The sequence below is a fragment of the Pieris napi genome, chromosome Z (assembly GCF_905475465.1).
Source record: "Pieris napi chromosome Z, ilPieNapi1.2, whole genome shotgun sequence".
In the NCBI taxonomy this organism is placed as follows: Eukaryota; Metazoa; Arthropoda; class Insecta; order Lepidoptera; family Pieridae; genus Pieris; species Pieris napi.
This window is the reverse complement of record NC_062259.1, coordinates 13459884-13476491: the sequence shown is the minus strand read 5'-3', so window position 1 is coordinate 13476491 and position 16608 is coordinate 13459884. Positions and strand designations below refer to the sequence as shown.

Genomic DNA, 16608 nt, shown 5'->3' with positions numbered 1-16608 from the left:
AAAACCAAAATATGAATCAAATAAACAGTATTTACAATTTCTTAACCTACAGAGTAGTAATAGAAAATTTAAAGGGTTTCGTCCCTGTGGGAGCATTTCCACGCTGTATTGCGATACTTATTCGTTTAGAGAGGAAAGCATTAGCTCTGGGGTCATCGGTACTACTATATGTACGAGGCGCCTACTTAAATCTTTAATTAGCGCCTGTGCACTTGAATCTCACGACCCAAGAATCTCTACTCCAAAGGGAACAAAATCGAAGTGGGAGGAATAAAAACTTTTAAAAAAATAAAGAAATATACTAAAATAATTATGAATTATTTATTTTTTTACTAAAATAAACGTTTTGGTACTGATATTTTACACTTTTAACTAGGTGAAGTGAGAGCTCAGATGAGCAAAAATGAGTTGCTTGAACCAAGAAAGATTCGCCAGAATCCCAACTTGAGTAGAGCCAAGACCTTGGTCGCAGAGAACTTGGATGAACTACGCCATGGTTTGTGAGTATATAAATATACCTAAATTCAATTTAGCTTATCTTAGTGGTTAGATATATTTTCTCACTTTTGTATTGAAATATTATTTACTTGGTTCTGTTATGATAATGTTCTATAGTCTGTGCAGGTGGTCTATTGTCATAGGCCTTGTCTTCGATCTTTATTAATTCATGGCGTAGGTGTTGAATACTTATGAAATAATTGCTACAATAAACACGGCTTGTCCATCATCATATAACAAGAATTTATGGTGTCTGAACTCAGAATTGGAATTCAAATGTCTGAAATGATTTAGATATATGTATGTATATGCTTTAGATTAGTTTCTGTAATATTTATAGAAATCCTACACTCAATGCCTGTGTCAACATACAAATGCTCATTGAATAATGTGTATGAGGATATTAGACTATATCGTGAAGTGTCTATATCATTTACTGTATTATTTAGCTTACTACTTTTTAATTCGTTTTAAATTGATTTATTTAAATACTTATCGGGTCCTCCCTAGACACATCAAGTAGGTACCTTCTGTCTAGACTCGCGTAGTAGTGTCGGGTGAAATTTACATTATATTAATTTTTGTAGAGATATGTATTCATATACATTTTAAAAGTTAATATAGTAACTAATATTCTACTGACTATTCTTGGTGTACAGTGTAAAGCTCCCGAAATAACTGCATAATTTAAATTCAAGCTCTAGCAGCGGTAATACTATAAAATGTTTCAGTTATAATGGCTTAATCCTTCAAGACAAGAGCGTACCACTTGTATGAAGGCCCGTAATGCAATCGCAATCAAATTGTATTGTGGATACTCTTTGTTTACTTAAATAGGTAAACGTTTGCCTTTTTATAAAACTAATAGAAAACTTTTTACTTTCTAGGAAACTTCTAAAAATGATTACAAGACCATTATTAAATCAGTAAAACTACCACACACAGGCACACACGACTTTACTCTAATATTTATTTGGTCCTTATCACTCTCAGGATATTTAGAAATTAAGTAAAGGAGTCGATAACTATAATTATTATAAAACCGTAAAACAAAGTAAGTTTCTACTGATAATAAAATGGACTAAAAGATAATTACATGTACTATTATATTTCTTAATTCTGTGTTAAAGAAAGTAATCCCAGATTTTAAATCGAATTGTAAAATAGCGTGATATCTTTTTTAAATAATTAACGTGCCAATATCCGTTTAAAGGCACTACGCGAGCATCGTACAATTTTCATTTAATAACCTCGTTCCAATTCTAGTCTCATTAAGTAATCCTGTCATAATAAATGAGTGAACTAGATAGAAAATTACAATTTACAAAACAACATGAAATTAATATTTTGTTACCGTACAATATTGATCACTGATTTAAAACGGCACATGTTGTTAAAAAGATCTTTTTTCTTCTTGAAATACTCCTGGTGTAATGACCTAAAGTGGGCCTAGCGTAATTTCAAGATGTTTTTATTTCTAGCTGGTATACTCGTATTTTTATATATATATTTACCCACGCACACAGAATAAGAAATGCGAGAGGCTTAATCAGACAGTGGTTTCATTATTTTACCGTTTGCAATTTTGAAAAGTGAACGTAAGTAAACGTGTATCTTTAGTTATTTTTAAAGTCCTTAAAAACCTTTTACAAGTTGCGACAAACTGCGTACTCGTAACCTCATAAAAATTCGACGCACGTATATATTTGCAAAGCGGCCCGAAAGTGACAAAGATAAAATGTTAAATTACTATTTAAGACTTACTACTTATAACTTATGATAGACTAAACACTACAAAATAAACACAGTCCAACACAAATTAATCAATACATTTAAAATTAATCTATAAATAATAAATATATTAACAAATTATCTTAAACTTCCATCTTTAGGGTCCTGCTTAAATCTTATGTTAACCCCTGTGAACTTTTATTCCATGACCTCTAGAGCCTAGTCTCTCATTCAAATTGAATAACTAAAGTTTATTTGAGGCTTTATATTTATAAATAAGGGTGTTAGAAATTATTTTAACCCTAACTTTAAAAGTTTTGCTGATAACTTTTTCACCGCTACGAAGTTTCCAACAATTCTCGGCGGTGTGGGGTGGGGTTAGGGGTGAGGTCAGCCTTCGTAGGCGAGAGTAGTGTATTTGATAGTTATACCTATATAGTGTAAAATATGTGTGAACTGAATTTCTCTATATTATCCGTAATTAACCCCAAAATGCCGAGATTTACTTCAACGTTAAATTAAAGACATTGGTGGAAGTAGACTCGAAGAACTTTGCCGATCGTGCTTTTTGTGGTTATTCCATTTCTGTGGCTCCTGAGACATCAAGTGCTTTCCTTGGATAATTCTTTTGTAAGTCTATTGAACCCATAATAAATATATTTATAGATATCGAGTTAAATTTTATATTTTTAATTTTACTATTTACGTTACATAATATCATTAGGTAAATAATATTTCAACACATTATTTTATCATCAATTATCTTTAAATTTCTACTTTTAATTTGACGTTTAAATATAGTTGAATACTAAGAACCATTGAATTCTTCTTAACTTGTGTTTTAGTTCGACGAAAGTTCACTATTTTTTAGCTCTTGGTTTTCATCTTGGGTCATGCTTCACAGATGCTTCAAATTCGAAGGATTATAGAAAAGTTCAATGGTCTTTGAACTTGTCTGAATCTATTCTGTATAAAATTCGGAGCCGTTCATTCGCTTGTTATAAAAGATAAATATACTTAATTCATAATTATATATGTTAAGAAGAGTTTACTATTGTTGTATTTCCTTTCTATTCTCGTAATTTTCTGCTGATCTCTGTAATATTATATTCTTTTTAATGTTTAATGTTTAGAATCATGACTAAAGAAATTGAATCATATCTTGTATATAAACATTATTAAATTTTACTTGGTATAAATACTTAGTATTAATTTTCTAAATATTGTTTAAAATAAAATCTAATTTTAAAACTGGCTCGCATGTAACCAACCAATAATAACTCACTTATAAATTTTTCATTTTAATTTAGCTTCTCTTCATTGTAAGTTAAATAAAGCATTTCCTATTCATAAATTCTATAAATAGAAATCATACTGCGTTAAGCTACATCTTCACAACAAGTATTCACAATTCTTATATGAAAGACAAGTGTCTAATAAGCGATTAACTGATATTATATTAAAAAATGTAATTTATTATATGTCCAACTATGACTATTTAGCTTTGATCATTATATTTATAGGTTACCGTAAGAAAAAATTACTTTGCATAATTGGACATTAATACGCCATAGCTCTATTAAAATTCTAATGTAAAAACTAACGTAACCACCAAAAATAAATAATTGTCAATATATTCTTCAGACTCATCATAAAATCCTTAATTTTGAAATAACAATTCAACATTAAGGATTTTCAACACAACAAAACTATAGTGGCAATTATGTCCAAAGATATAAAAGAACGAAAATAACTTGCTATTCCAAGAATATCATGCGCCTTTTGACACGTAGCAAACGTGTGAAGGCTATGTCTTTTATAAAATCTATATTGAATGAGCGAACGCCACAGATCACGCTGATCAAAATGTTTATTTATATCTGAATATCGAGCTGAACATGCAAATTTATAACCTCATATTTTGTAGTGGACCCGTTTCTTAAAATTAATGTATATTGTTATTTTTTTTGGACTAAGTATCTATACCAGGTTTAATATATTAGTTTATCACTTCTGAAATTTCATGAGAAAGCTTTGCTTACTTGCAGGGCTAATAAGGTGTACCGTATACCTGTCTCCTTACTGCCAACAAACCTGCGAGTCTTGAAAATTTCACAGCCTAAAGACTTTGAAGAGAGGTGAACATTCACGGATTTTATTACTCACAGGTTCGGGTGGGCATTGCAGGACCTAATTTAAAAAAATATTCGAGTCCAACATACATTTTTTTCACGGTTGCTAAATATTTGGAATATGAAATCTTTTTTGTCTTTTACACGCTTTTCGCCATTTTCTTTATTGAACTTTGCATTCAAATAGAAGATTATTATATTATTATAATATAATGGTAAAAAGTGTAATTATGTGTAATTATAAGCCTTGATGCTTTGGCTACCTTTGTTCATTCTACCCGAAACACAATAATATAGTGTTGGGGTGATACAGAGAGGACTTGCCGTAAAAGACAACCAATGACGCAGTATGTTGTCTTACTAACACTTCTCATAACAATAAAACTAATATTTTTTAATAAATGCAGTAATTTTTATTTTCTAAAACAATGCCTCCTCGAAGACTGTGTACCCTTAGATACCTCACATGTCCCACTTAGAAGCATGGATAATTTTGTATCCAAAGCAATAAGTATAATTTTAACGGTGCTTTTAGCGTGACATTTAACAATTATTATTAATTCCAATATTAATTAGGTGCATGAATTTCAAACAGAAATTTAAGAAGGTAAACTATAAATAAAAGAAAGTAAGGAATTATATTACGGGATCTTTGGCCTATCATGCGACTTATTTAAATACAAGCATGTACGCAATGAATTAACAATTCGGTGGAAATAATATTTCTATAAATGTTTCAGTTTTGTCCCTGTCACTGTGAAGATAAACAAAGATAGGAAGGCAAATATAGGTTGGCCGATATTAAACGAACACGATATATTGCAAGCAAATTTGCACGGATCGATTGACCGTTTATTATGTTTAATTAAGTCTCGAACAACTATTATATTAATACAATTAAAACACGTTAATATAAATATCATCATTCTACATCAGAGTAGGATTTAAAAGATATACAATACAAGGGTACAGATTTTAGGAGGAGGAGCATTCTGTAATGTAGGTCGATGACAATTAATGATTTAGGTTTATTAGTAAGCGAGATATTCAACTTTTAAAATTTGATAGAAATTCTAAAAAAAAGAACAGTATTAGACAACTAAATCACTTCTCTTGGTACCTTCATACTTCGCTTGGTACGACACTTCCATTAAAAATAGCACCTGGATATGTCTACAGATAGCACCTCTTATGAACGCAGCCAAAGTATAAACATAACACAGGTTGAACTTATTAATCATGTATAAGGTCATATGTAGGTCAATTATCATATGTCATTTTCACGATTATATCTTTAGGCATCCGGCCAGTAACAAAAGGTATACTGATTTATCCAGATATCTGATCTGATTCTACAGATTTATCTGAGGTGTATCTGGCTACCCACCTCGATATGCAGTAGCATGATACGATAAATGCCTTTAACTTATATAATGTAATTGCTGACACGTGAGTGTAAAATATTATGAATCCCAATGTATTAAATAACTTTTCATTTAATTAAGGAGTGGTTTGACTAACGAGGCTTGTCAAAATTCATTATTTTAAAATATTACGTTAAAAGCAACGTTACGTTACGTTTTTTTCAACGTTCGAGTTCCTCATGTCTTGATTCCTGAATTAGATTAACCTGGTGTTCGTCAGCATATTTTTTGCAGTTTCGGAAGCACGTCAAAATTATACAAATAACGAAATTGGCAGTATAGGAGTTATGTATAAGTTTCGCTTGTGTCTTTGTTGAGCATGTGTTATGAGTCGGGTGTTATCAAATTAAATAACAGTAGTTAAAAAACAATAATATTAACACAAGACGATACCAACAAGTAAGTAAACAAATTGACTGGCGCGTCTTTAATAGAACCATACTACTAAGAATGATAAAAAACTGCCTAGCCGATTAATACGTACTCGTTTAAATGGCTAAAAATATCTTGAAACCTCAATCAAAAATACATACGAGTATCATCATTTAGTTACTCGAATGTCTGCACTACCCTTAATCCTTTCGTGGAAAGTTGTAAACGAGGATCATTTAGAATAAAATATATTAAAAACAATATAAAAGTAATATAAAGTATTAGTTTTTATCCAAGTTAATAGATTGTAATTTAATGATGCCCACTCATAAACTGATATTGTAGTTTTAGAACAAGTGTATTTTACTTATAAATAGGTAAGTATTATACAATAGTTTTTCAATTTAGCTGAACAAACGTTAACTGTACAGCAAAAATCACTGGCAATAATTGTGGCTAACACTACAGGTGTTGTATGGCTCTTTATGTAACATTATGTTCCAGTACCGATAAGGATACGGGAAGCACCGTGAGACCTCAGAATATACACGTCATTGAGTCTTTGACACCTCAACAGTCTCCTTCTATACGCAGTAGCGCGTTGTTGGCAGCTGTCATCGCCGCCCTATCGTTGGCAGTTGTCGGTCTTGTTTTCGGATGGTATACGTGAGTTTATATTTTTTCCAACTTCTTAGGTAATAAACATTGAACTCAAAGTAATATATTAGTATATGTATAGATAATAAGCCTTGTTGCACCCTAATAAGTTTTGATACATTTGCGCCCTAATATTAGGGTCGTGAATTAAACCTAGGACCTCTAGGTTGTACGATAGGCATGTGTGTATTGTTACATGTATTCCGATAATCATAACCAACAGTTTAGATTAATGAGTCAAAATAATATATTAATGTCGTTGTCGTTTGTTGTACCTGAAAAGTTTTCGCCATTAGAAAGTTATCGTGCCTAAGGTAAGCTATGTACTAAATTACATTGGATATGTAAAGGTTTCTACAAATATTGTTCAACACATTGCTTATAGTTAACTAGTTTCCATACCTTTCTTGCACACCGCAAACAATTATTATTTCAGTTTTGTTGCTAAATTAATATTTAGATTAAGCCTGTAACTTTAATTAATAAGCCTGTAGATTTAATTTTATATTTTCGTCATTAGCCCGACGGATATTGCTACATCGAGGTTAGTCGTTAGATCGCGACGCCATACTGAGTTTTCCGATTCAAATCTATTATTTATTCAATGATTGGAAATTGGCATCCGTTTTGCAGAATAGCCATGCTTCATTACCCTTTCCATATAGATTTATTAGCGTATAATTTGCTACTTCGTTTTAAGTATTAGTTTACTTATTGTAGTAGTGTAGTTTAATATACCTTCTAATACTCGTAATCAAAGGCGGATTCAAGAAGGGATCGTGGGGTCATCCTCATCATCAAGTCATGGTACCTGGACGGGGTCTCACTATATCACAAGTTTTAATTGATATTTTTAATTTTATATCACACAGGTTGTTAAGTTCAAGTTATATTTACATATTTTCTATATATCGAATCAGTCACTTTTCTAACACATCATAAACACACACGCGTGGTTCTTATAACATAGTTATGGTCTAAATTAACATTTAAACTTAGCTGATTTACTACTCTACCTAACATTCTGTTGTATTGTAAAGTTTTATGCTAACGACAACATGTAAGTGGGGTTTTAGCGACGTCCTAATCACAACTTACGCGCATTATAGTATTATCTATCTACCCAGTATTTCGAAGAAAGCCAAGGCAGCAGCTGACGTGGACTACCCGGCTTATGGCGTCACAGGACCCACTTTGGACCAATCTGGGGACCGTAAACTAGCCCACTCTGCTCATATGTATCATTACCAGCATCAGAAACAACAAATTCTGGCTATGGAAAGGTAAGCTTAATTTTAGTCGTTGGCATACATTTTGAAGAGATTTTTGGTACTTTCACGACAAAAACATGAAACTATTAATATTTTTATTCATTTTAGTATTAAAAAACAGAGAAACACAGCAATATAAACTCAATAACTAGAAACCTACTATTTAATAATTTATCGTTTTAAGCTTTGTTGAACTGATCAAGCGTATAGGTACTAGTGAATGTTGTGGAGTAAATAAAACCTTCTTACAAATATATATCTATGTATATCTAACCCTACCTATATGAAACATTATCTTTTCGAATATAAAAAATAATTTGAATAAACGAATTGTTTTCATTAGTAAGTCAAATTGCTTATTTTCCCTGTACTGTTAAATTCTCTTTAATCGGCTTTAAATATAAAGAATAAAACAAAATATTAGTATAACTTTTGACAAAGGTTTATAATTACAGTTCACTTGTATTAATTAAAAGTTTAACACGATCTCGAATTAATCCCTCTGTAGCGCGTTTCAAAAATGTTGTTCAATTATTAAATTTTATACGCAACATTTTTTATTGTACTTATAAAAAAGTATTTTATACAACAAAATATAGATAATACGTCATAGAAATCGTCATCAAATATAGACTCTAGGGATTCGTAAATATTTTTGCGCCGTTCTCGCCCATTAACTCGAAATGGCGTCCATTTCACATAATACACGCGCCAATATGATGGATTAAAATTGAAAGCACTCTGGGAACGACAGGAAGATTGATTAGTTATTTTGAGAAAAAATTAATTATATACTTATTACTTATATATAAAATTCTCGTGTCACAATGTTAATTACCATACTCCTCCGAAACGACTTGACCGATTTTTATAAAATTTTATATGCATATCAAGTAGGTCTGAGAATCGGCTACTATCTATTTTTCATACCCCTAAGTCATAAGGGTTGTCCACCCCTAACATTTGATTTTTATTTTTTAGCCAATTTTGGTTTTTATGATACAGCATACAAAAATACATACAACCCCTAATTTTCACCCCTCTACGTTCAACCCCTATTTTAATTATATAGTTAGTACGCTCTTTTATATAACTAAAAAATGTTTCCTAGAAATAATATACATGGCAAAATAACGTGTGCCGGGTCAGCTAGTGTGATTTTTTATGACACTAGCTGTAGTTGAAAACAATGATTTTTTATGCGAAAAACAAATTGTGCGGAACAGTTTCACCAAATGTTAAGATCGTTAAAATTAGGTACATAGATCGGCTCGGCTCTCCCATCGCATCATATTTATCTTTAAATAATTTAGCTTTAAATCATTTAGCATTAATTTATGGGAAATTTTCGGTAAACTAAGAACAGTGAAGATTCAATGTTTAGTAAGAAAAGCCTCAAATTCAAAACTTAAACCAATAACACAACAATTCCAATAACACAATTTATCGGGTTTGCATTTATATCACTAAATTAGTATCAGTTAAACCTTCAATTATATTATTAAATGACAGGCTTTCGATGGACGGACAATGATATTCATGGAGATGAGAGATGACGTAAATAACTAATTGTTATCAATATCGCATTGACGACATTTAGTTGATAAATAATAGAAACCTAGTTAATATAGTATAATAATGTCAACCTCTCAAATGCCTTAAACCACTTAACAATGTGTTGATTGATAGCATGGTCTTTTAATGAGTTAAATCATTTTCAACTGGTAACATTATAATAATTGTCTCAAAAATTCAGACATATAGACGGGTAAACAATATGCTCAGTTAAAAGTATGGTATGGAATTTTTCATACTCAACGCAGAATTCAATGTATGAAACGAATAATTAAATACAGTTCAATGAGTTTTTTAATCTTGAGAGGGTTTATCGGAAAGGATTTTGATAGGGGTGGTAATAGCTAATATCCAAGTCAAGAGAAATTCATCAACAAAATACTAAATTTATGTGTAATATAAAATTAACCGGATTATATTGAAAACAAAGCACACAAAAAAGTTTGCGTACATGTGCTATTTATAATAACATCGTCCATGGTCCAGTGGACAATCCCTTGGAGTGCGTAAACCCTAAATAGATACCAAATTTCAAGGCGGAAGCAGAGAGGGGTCCAATCACCAAAATATCAGTGATTTATACAGAGAATCCGAATAAGAAAATCATTTAAATGGGCAAATTATTTCCACTAGAAAATCATATTTTAATATTTTGTCATTTTCATTCTATTAAAATTTTAAAATTACTTTGACTCAGGCATGAACGTACTAATTGTAAAAACAAGAATTTTTTTTTATATGTATGGAACATATAAAATTTTCCGTCAGTAATTAAAGTTATCGTAGTACCTCAGAATGATCATCGTCTATTGAGAGAATTTAAACCTTTCTTTTCGAATACTTTAAATTTACTTTTTTACAAACATTATCTCTTATTAAAAATAAATAGGTACAATTGGTACGAAATAGCGTAAATACATTTAATTTCTTTCCAAATATAATGAAACCATATGAACAGCTATCCGCTTTACAATATCCTCCGAATTCGCATATATATAATAGGATTTCCTTGAAGTTTGACATTTCAATATTTCATAACTTTTTTCAGAATATTGTGTGTTTATAAGACGATGTGTGAACTTTTCAGCATTAAAAATTTCAAACATATGGATTTTTATTCAAACGATGCATATTTATCCTTTCGTTCCGAATATGCCAATGAAATACTTCTTATTAATACCATAAAATAACTATTGTTACTATTATATTAAGAGAGCTACTAGGTGTTACGTATTGGTTGTTTTAAGCGTACAAGACTTTATTCTGTTGTAATATTTAACTAAGATAGGAGACTGGTGGAGGCAATCTTTGATCTGCACTCCGATGCATCGCAAATTCACTTAGCTATTTTCCAGTTCCATTAAAATCTCAGAAGCTATTTCAACTTTTCTATTAGGTTTACCTTGAGTAAAGTAAAAGGGGAATATTAAACTGAAGTCAAGATTACATTTGATATTCATGATAATATTTCTTGTCGGTGAATTCTTATTCGATAACTCTAAATCAGTATTTTCTTATAGTTTTAAGAATACTTGCTACAATAATGGTTTATTAGAAACTGGTGACACCTCGAAAGTGGTACAGAAGTTGGCTACGTTTCAAAATAGCATTCAAAGATGGGCAGTTATTTGTTATACGTTACGGTCTAACGACAATAACAGAATATTGTTTTTATCTCATAACCGGTAATGTTTTTTTTTATTTTCTGCACATGCACTTAGTTCGTATGGTAATTTGTTGAAATGTTTATCACAAGTAGCTATGAACGTCTTAAAAGCAACATAAAAAAGATTAATAAACTATTTTTCTCCTTATCAGTCCATTTGCTAAAGTTTTAGAACATATACGTAATAGATATGCAACTCTCGAGTGTTTTGCTTTACAAATTTACGTTTTCGTCTTCTAATTGCCTTTATTTGATTTCTTGACTAATTTCAGTTGCCTGGGTCGTAATGGGTCAGTCTCGGACCCAGATTCTGAAGAAGAAAACGAAGAAGGGGATTACACCGTGTACGAATGTCCTGGATTTGCTACTGTGAGTATAAAACACACATGCGCTTGTTGTACTGATGTCGTGATACCATTTGCCGTTTTTATAAAAGATATCCCTTACGGGCTTCTAGCTGCGCTTCCTTTCCCAGTTGGTCTACTTTTACATTCTCCTCTACAGCCGTATGCGCTTTAACCCAAAATGTTATTTATTTATGATCTTACGGATTTCAACTACAAGGGGATTGAAAGAGCGTCCACCCGCATTATATAGCATCGGGAGTCACTTTATACGCCGTAGGTTGCTTTTGGGTAATAAATGACAATTTGAGTTGCTTTAAAAACTCAACTCTTTCGTCTTATAAAGTGTGAAAATCTATTGATTAAAAGGTTGGGAAAATCACACATTTTGTTAAGTTTTTCATGAATCCATATATATTATAATATGCTGAAAATTAAACAACGCTCCCAACGCGCCGTTTTTAACATATCCTTTACCTTTTGCAATAATATTACACAATGAAACGAAACTTGTAACGGTTAGACAACTATACTTAATAGCAATATGTTAACTTTTTTTGGAAACAAACACCGACCACACCATATCACACACAACGCAAAACTTTATATGTAAGCAAACCAAAAAATGCACTTTCTTCGCCCAACAGTTTATCCTTCAGAGGCCCTTTCATCTTTCACCACTTATTTAAAAACACGATTTTCACTGACGATTTCAACGCTTTTCTACTTTCACTAACAAACTTCAACAACATTTTCTCAACCTGTTATCAAACCTATGTGTATATATACATTTTATATTTATATACCAACATAATATATAAATATAAAATGTAAGTGTTTTGTAGACATTTCTGTCAAGTATCGTTAATATGTCAAAAGGCTAGAGAGAGAGAAAGAGACTGGCCGCCCAGGACACAGGGAAATGTTTATTAAGTATTAAAGTTTCTTTCTATCTCTTCTAATTCAGACGGGCAATATGGAAGTGAAAAATCCTCTATTCAGCGATGACCCAACTCCTGCGACACCGGGGAAGTGCGATGTGGTCCAACCACAACCTAAGGAATAAACCAGCTGGCATAATATGAAATCTTCTACTCGCAAACAGCTGTCACGTAATGGTAAACATATGTATTCTAAATGGCTATGATTTGTGCTATACGATTATATATTTAGGCATCACTTCCTATGTTGCATTTTGATTACTTTATATTATCTAAGTCTACGTTAAAAACGTGATTCTTGCATTACGTTTTTATAATAATAAATATATCTGCCCCTATGTGAAGGGGTATATGTCAAACATTTCTTCGTTGTCTATGTTTGGTGTTAGATATAAGAAAAGCTTCATGTACTAGTTAGTGTGACGAATGAATTTATAAAAAATATTTTAAAACTTACCTCTAAGCTAAGTAAGCTCAAAATTACAAATTTAAAAAATTATTTCAATTATTGTATTTAGCTATCTAAATATTGATGTTAATTTACGAAAGATTTACCTACTACTCGAGTTCCAGAGTCAATTAAACAGTCAAATAGTGTTATTACCGGGTAGTTGTATAACGTATTTGTTAAATCACTTTTATTTTTAGGTAAAAATGAGTAATCTATGTATTCAACAAGAATTTCTTTTACTATTCGCATTAAATAAAGAGGAAAAAATAAATAAAAAAGCTTATGTCCAAAACTTTGATAGCATCGCGTTGTACTGACACCCGAAAAAAAGATGGCACTATGCATTATAAAACTGTTTGTTACACACATTACTACATAACTATTGTCACGTGAATATTTTTTCAATTCGATTAGTGTCAGATAGAGGTTTTAAAGTAAAAGATGCTTGTTTAGAGCCCTTGATCCTCCAAAGTCTCTTCTAACTTTGTAATTGTTCCCAACATTTATTATATTTATAAAACCCTACATATCCATAGCACAATTTTTATCGACTTATTGAGGTGTCATAAATTATATCAGTGTTATAAATAATTATATTTTATGCATGTTATATATAGGCTTATCGTAGAATTTAAGAGATATTTAACCTATCCTAGATTACAATTGAGGAGCACCATGCCCTCATACAAGATATAGATATGATTATTTACTATTTTTTAAGTTTTCAACTGATCTCAACAGTCTTTTCAAAAGGTTGTTAGTTTTAATTTAATTTAAGTATTATTTTCATTTCACGAAAATCACACATATATTAGATGCGCACTATAGACGCAACTTGGATCTGGAAACGTTTCATCGTCGCCTTTTCTTATTCACCACATATGTAACTGAATCATTTTGCCTAACTTTTGGAGAAGCATGTTTAACATTTAAAGAGGTGGAAAATTTCATTTCAATAATGATTGCGCCGCCTCGCAAAATTAATTACCATTTATTAAATGCACTTTGATTTAAATTCCATCGTACAACTTACAAGCTTATAAAGCAATTCGCTTTCCATTTCTGTAATCGTTTCCCTGTAGGTAATTGAATAGTTAATAGGCGAGTATAATTTGATTTAGAACTTTTATTTAGTTTGCAATTTATCGTAAGTATGTCTAACGTGTTAGTATTAATTATTACCAAGACAAGACATATTTTTGAGTGTAAGGTTGACGCATTCTGTATGATTTTGCGTGTTGTTTAAGCTGTTATTATTATAAATGTTTGGCGTAGACAAATGAGACTTCAAAGGGCCTACAGTGTTTTATTACGTATATATATTTTATATATCTCATCATCTTACTAAATTTATTTCATTACACAGCACAATTACAGTTCAGGTAATATATTGCTTCTGTTTCTATGTAGAGGAATATCCTATTTAAATTGGAAAAACATTGTCTTCAAAATTAATTAATATTTTTCAAAAATTGTGTTTTGGATTTCGTCAAACAATTTAATTGCTATTAGATTTCATGTAGGCCCTGCCGAAGCCTGATTGCTTTTATATATTTTCACATCACTTAGGGGTCATTATTATGAAAATATATGTTATTGTTATACAAACGTATAAACGCCTATAATATGCTTTAACTGTCCCTTGAACTGTGTAATGTCTAATCCAACTGCTCTAATCGTATCAAATAACTATATACTGTAGAGGTATTATATAACTATGTTATTGGATGTTTTATATTGACGTAAGGTTCATTGTAATTTTAACAGGTAAAACCTAATCAAATTATTTTTCGATGTATAATATTAAATGAAAATTTCAATATTCAAAAATATTATCTAATTTAAATTAAATTCTTAAATATTTTAAATATAAACCTACTCAAAAATGGAAGCTTTAAAAAAATTACCTGAATGAATTGAAATGAATAACAGAGCACAATTTATTCCTGCTCCAAAATTGTATAAGAAATGATGGCCGACGGAACTCGAACTTAAAGTTCAAGTTAGATATTTAACTTTTAATTACATTAACTAAATCATAAATTTATCGAAACCCTAATCTTTCTCTTTACGTAGATATTAAATGTATATCTAAAACCCTATTGTAAACGTAAATTCAGTGTAACCTAATTAAAATAGCAACGTTGATACAAAATTTGTTTTAATTTTCCTAACGTAAAAATGTCTATCTTAACATTCTTGTGTTGTACTCGCTTCTGTGTTACTTGTGTAATGTTTGTACAATATCTCTTAATTATGAGCCCTTATGATAGTCTGAGATGGATACTATCTAGGGCGTATTCAGCGATATAAGATCTATTAAGTAACAACGTATTTGTGTAATATTTAAATGAATCAATGAAAACGTATAAAAAAGATTAGGAAGTTGAGGCAGCTTTAATAATTCTGGGGAGGTCAACTTACTATAGACACTTTCCACCATGAAGTAATTCCCATTGACTTGCAAATCAGCTTCCTTCTTTTGCCATTGATTGATTAGCTACGATTTCTGACCTACTGGTTAGTCGTCATAGAGCATATAACATTACTGTGCTAAAGCAAATATTTCTATGGTTATTCTTCTAGCAACGATATATATGTTATGAATATAATAAATGATGCATGTAATGAGATATATTGTATAAGATGTATTTACAGACGCATTAAGATTATAATTGCACACCGCGAATGTAGTAATAAAGTATATTTATGTCGTATTGAACCAATATGTGTATTATATGTTTATGCAATTAATTTTCGTTTCATTTTAATTATTTAAGGTGCTACAAACATTGTTCTGTAAATATGCCCGCTAGCCGATTGGCCACTTGTTGCTGCATCTTCGCAAGGGCTCTCCTTAAATACATATTTAAAGACAACAGGCAAACAGCTTTTTCCTTTTTTCCTTTGGAAACACCCATTGAGCTGATTGTCTTTTGGTTTCGGGTTCGTAGCAATATATCCAGCTTTCATCACCTATGACGATGTCAAATACAGCATTTGAGTCACCGCCGTTGATCTTATCTAACATTTGGCGACACCAATCCATGCGAAGGTGTTTCTTGTCTTAGGTATGGGGAATCCATCTGGTACAAAGCTTCCAGACGCCTAAATGTTCGTGTAATACTTTATGAACTTGACTCATACCAATGCCTAGGCTTGCCCGTATCTGCTGATAGGTCACTCTCTTATCTTTCTCTATTATGCGTCACATATCTTCAGTTGTCGCTGTTAAAGGACGTCCCTCACGCGGATCATTTAGATTGCTACGTCCACGCTTTAACTCGTTAAACCAATTGTAAATAGTGGCACGAGATGGGGCTTCATTAATATAAGAAATGCTAATGGCAGCCTATCATAGCTTTGTTGTTGAGTAAGCCCCCAATGAAAGTCATAATAAATCATTGACCGAAAATTTTCTCGCGTTGGGTTCATTTTCACGTGGAACAAGAGTTATAGATTTGCCGCCAATTCACAAAAACAAATGACAAATGAATGCAATATACTAAATAAGGTTACCAAAGAGTTCTATAATTGAAATTAAAA

At 31.2% G+C, this 16608-nt stretch overlaps 1 protein-coding gene across 6 annotated transcripts in view; it reads left to right on the top strand.

The window, feature by feature from the left end:
- LOC125062279 (protein cab-1) overlaps nucleotides 1-15816 on the top strand; it is a 31442-nt gene extending 15626 nt beyond the window's left edge. The window contains exons 4-9 of one of the 6 annotated variants that reach the window (XM_047668066.1): nucleotides 377-500; nucleotides 4278-4367; nucleotides 6662-6817; nucleotides 7942-8097; nucleotides 11599-11695; nucleotides 12638-15816. In XM_047668066.1, the coding sequence (XP_047524022.1) occupies nucleotides 377-500; nucleotides 4278-4367; nucleotides 6662-6817; nucleotides 7942-8097; nucleotides 11599-11695; nucleotides 12638-12736 (722 nt within the window). In that variant the 3' untranslated portion in view covers nucleotides 12737-15816. Of the gene's footprint in view, nucleotides 1-376; nucleotides 501-4277; nucleotides 4368-6661; nucleotides 6824-7923; nucleotides 8098-11598; nucleotides 11696-12637 lie in introns of all 6 variants that reach the window. The other 5 variants (XM_047668064.1, XM_047668065.1, XM_047668063.1 and 2 more) reach the window with 5 other exon arrangements.
- Nucleotides 15817-16608: the final 792 nt, after the last annotated feature.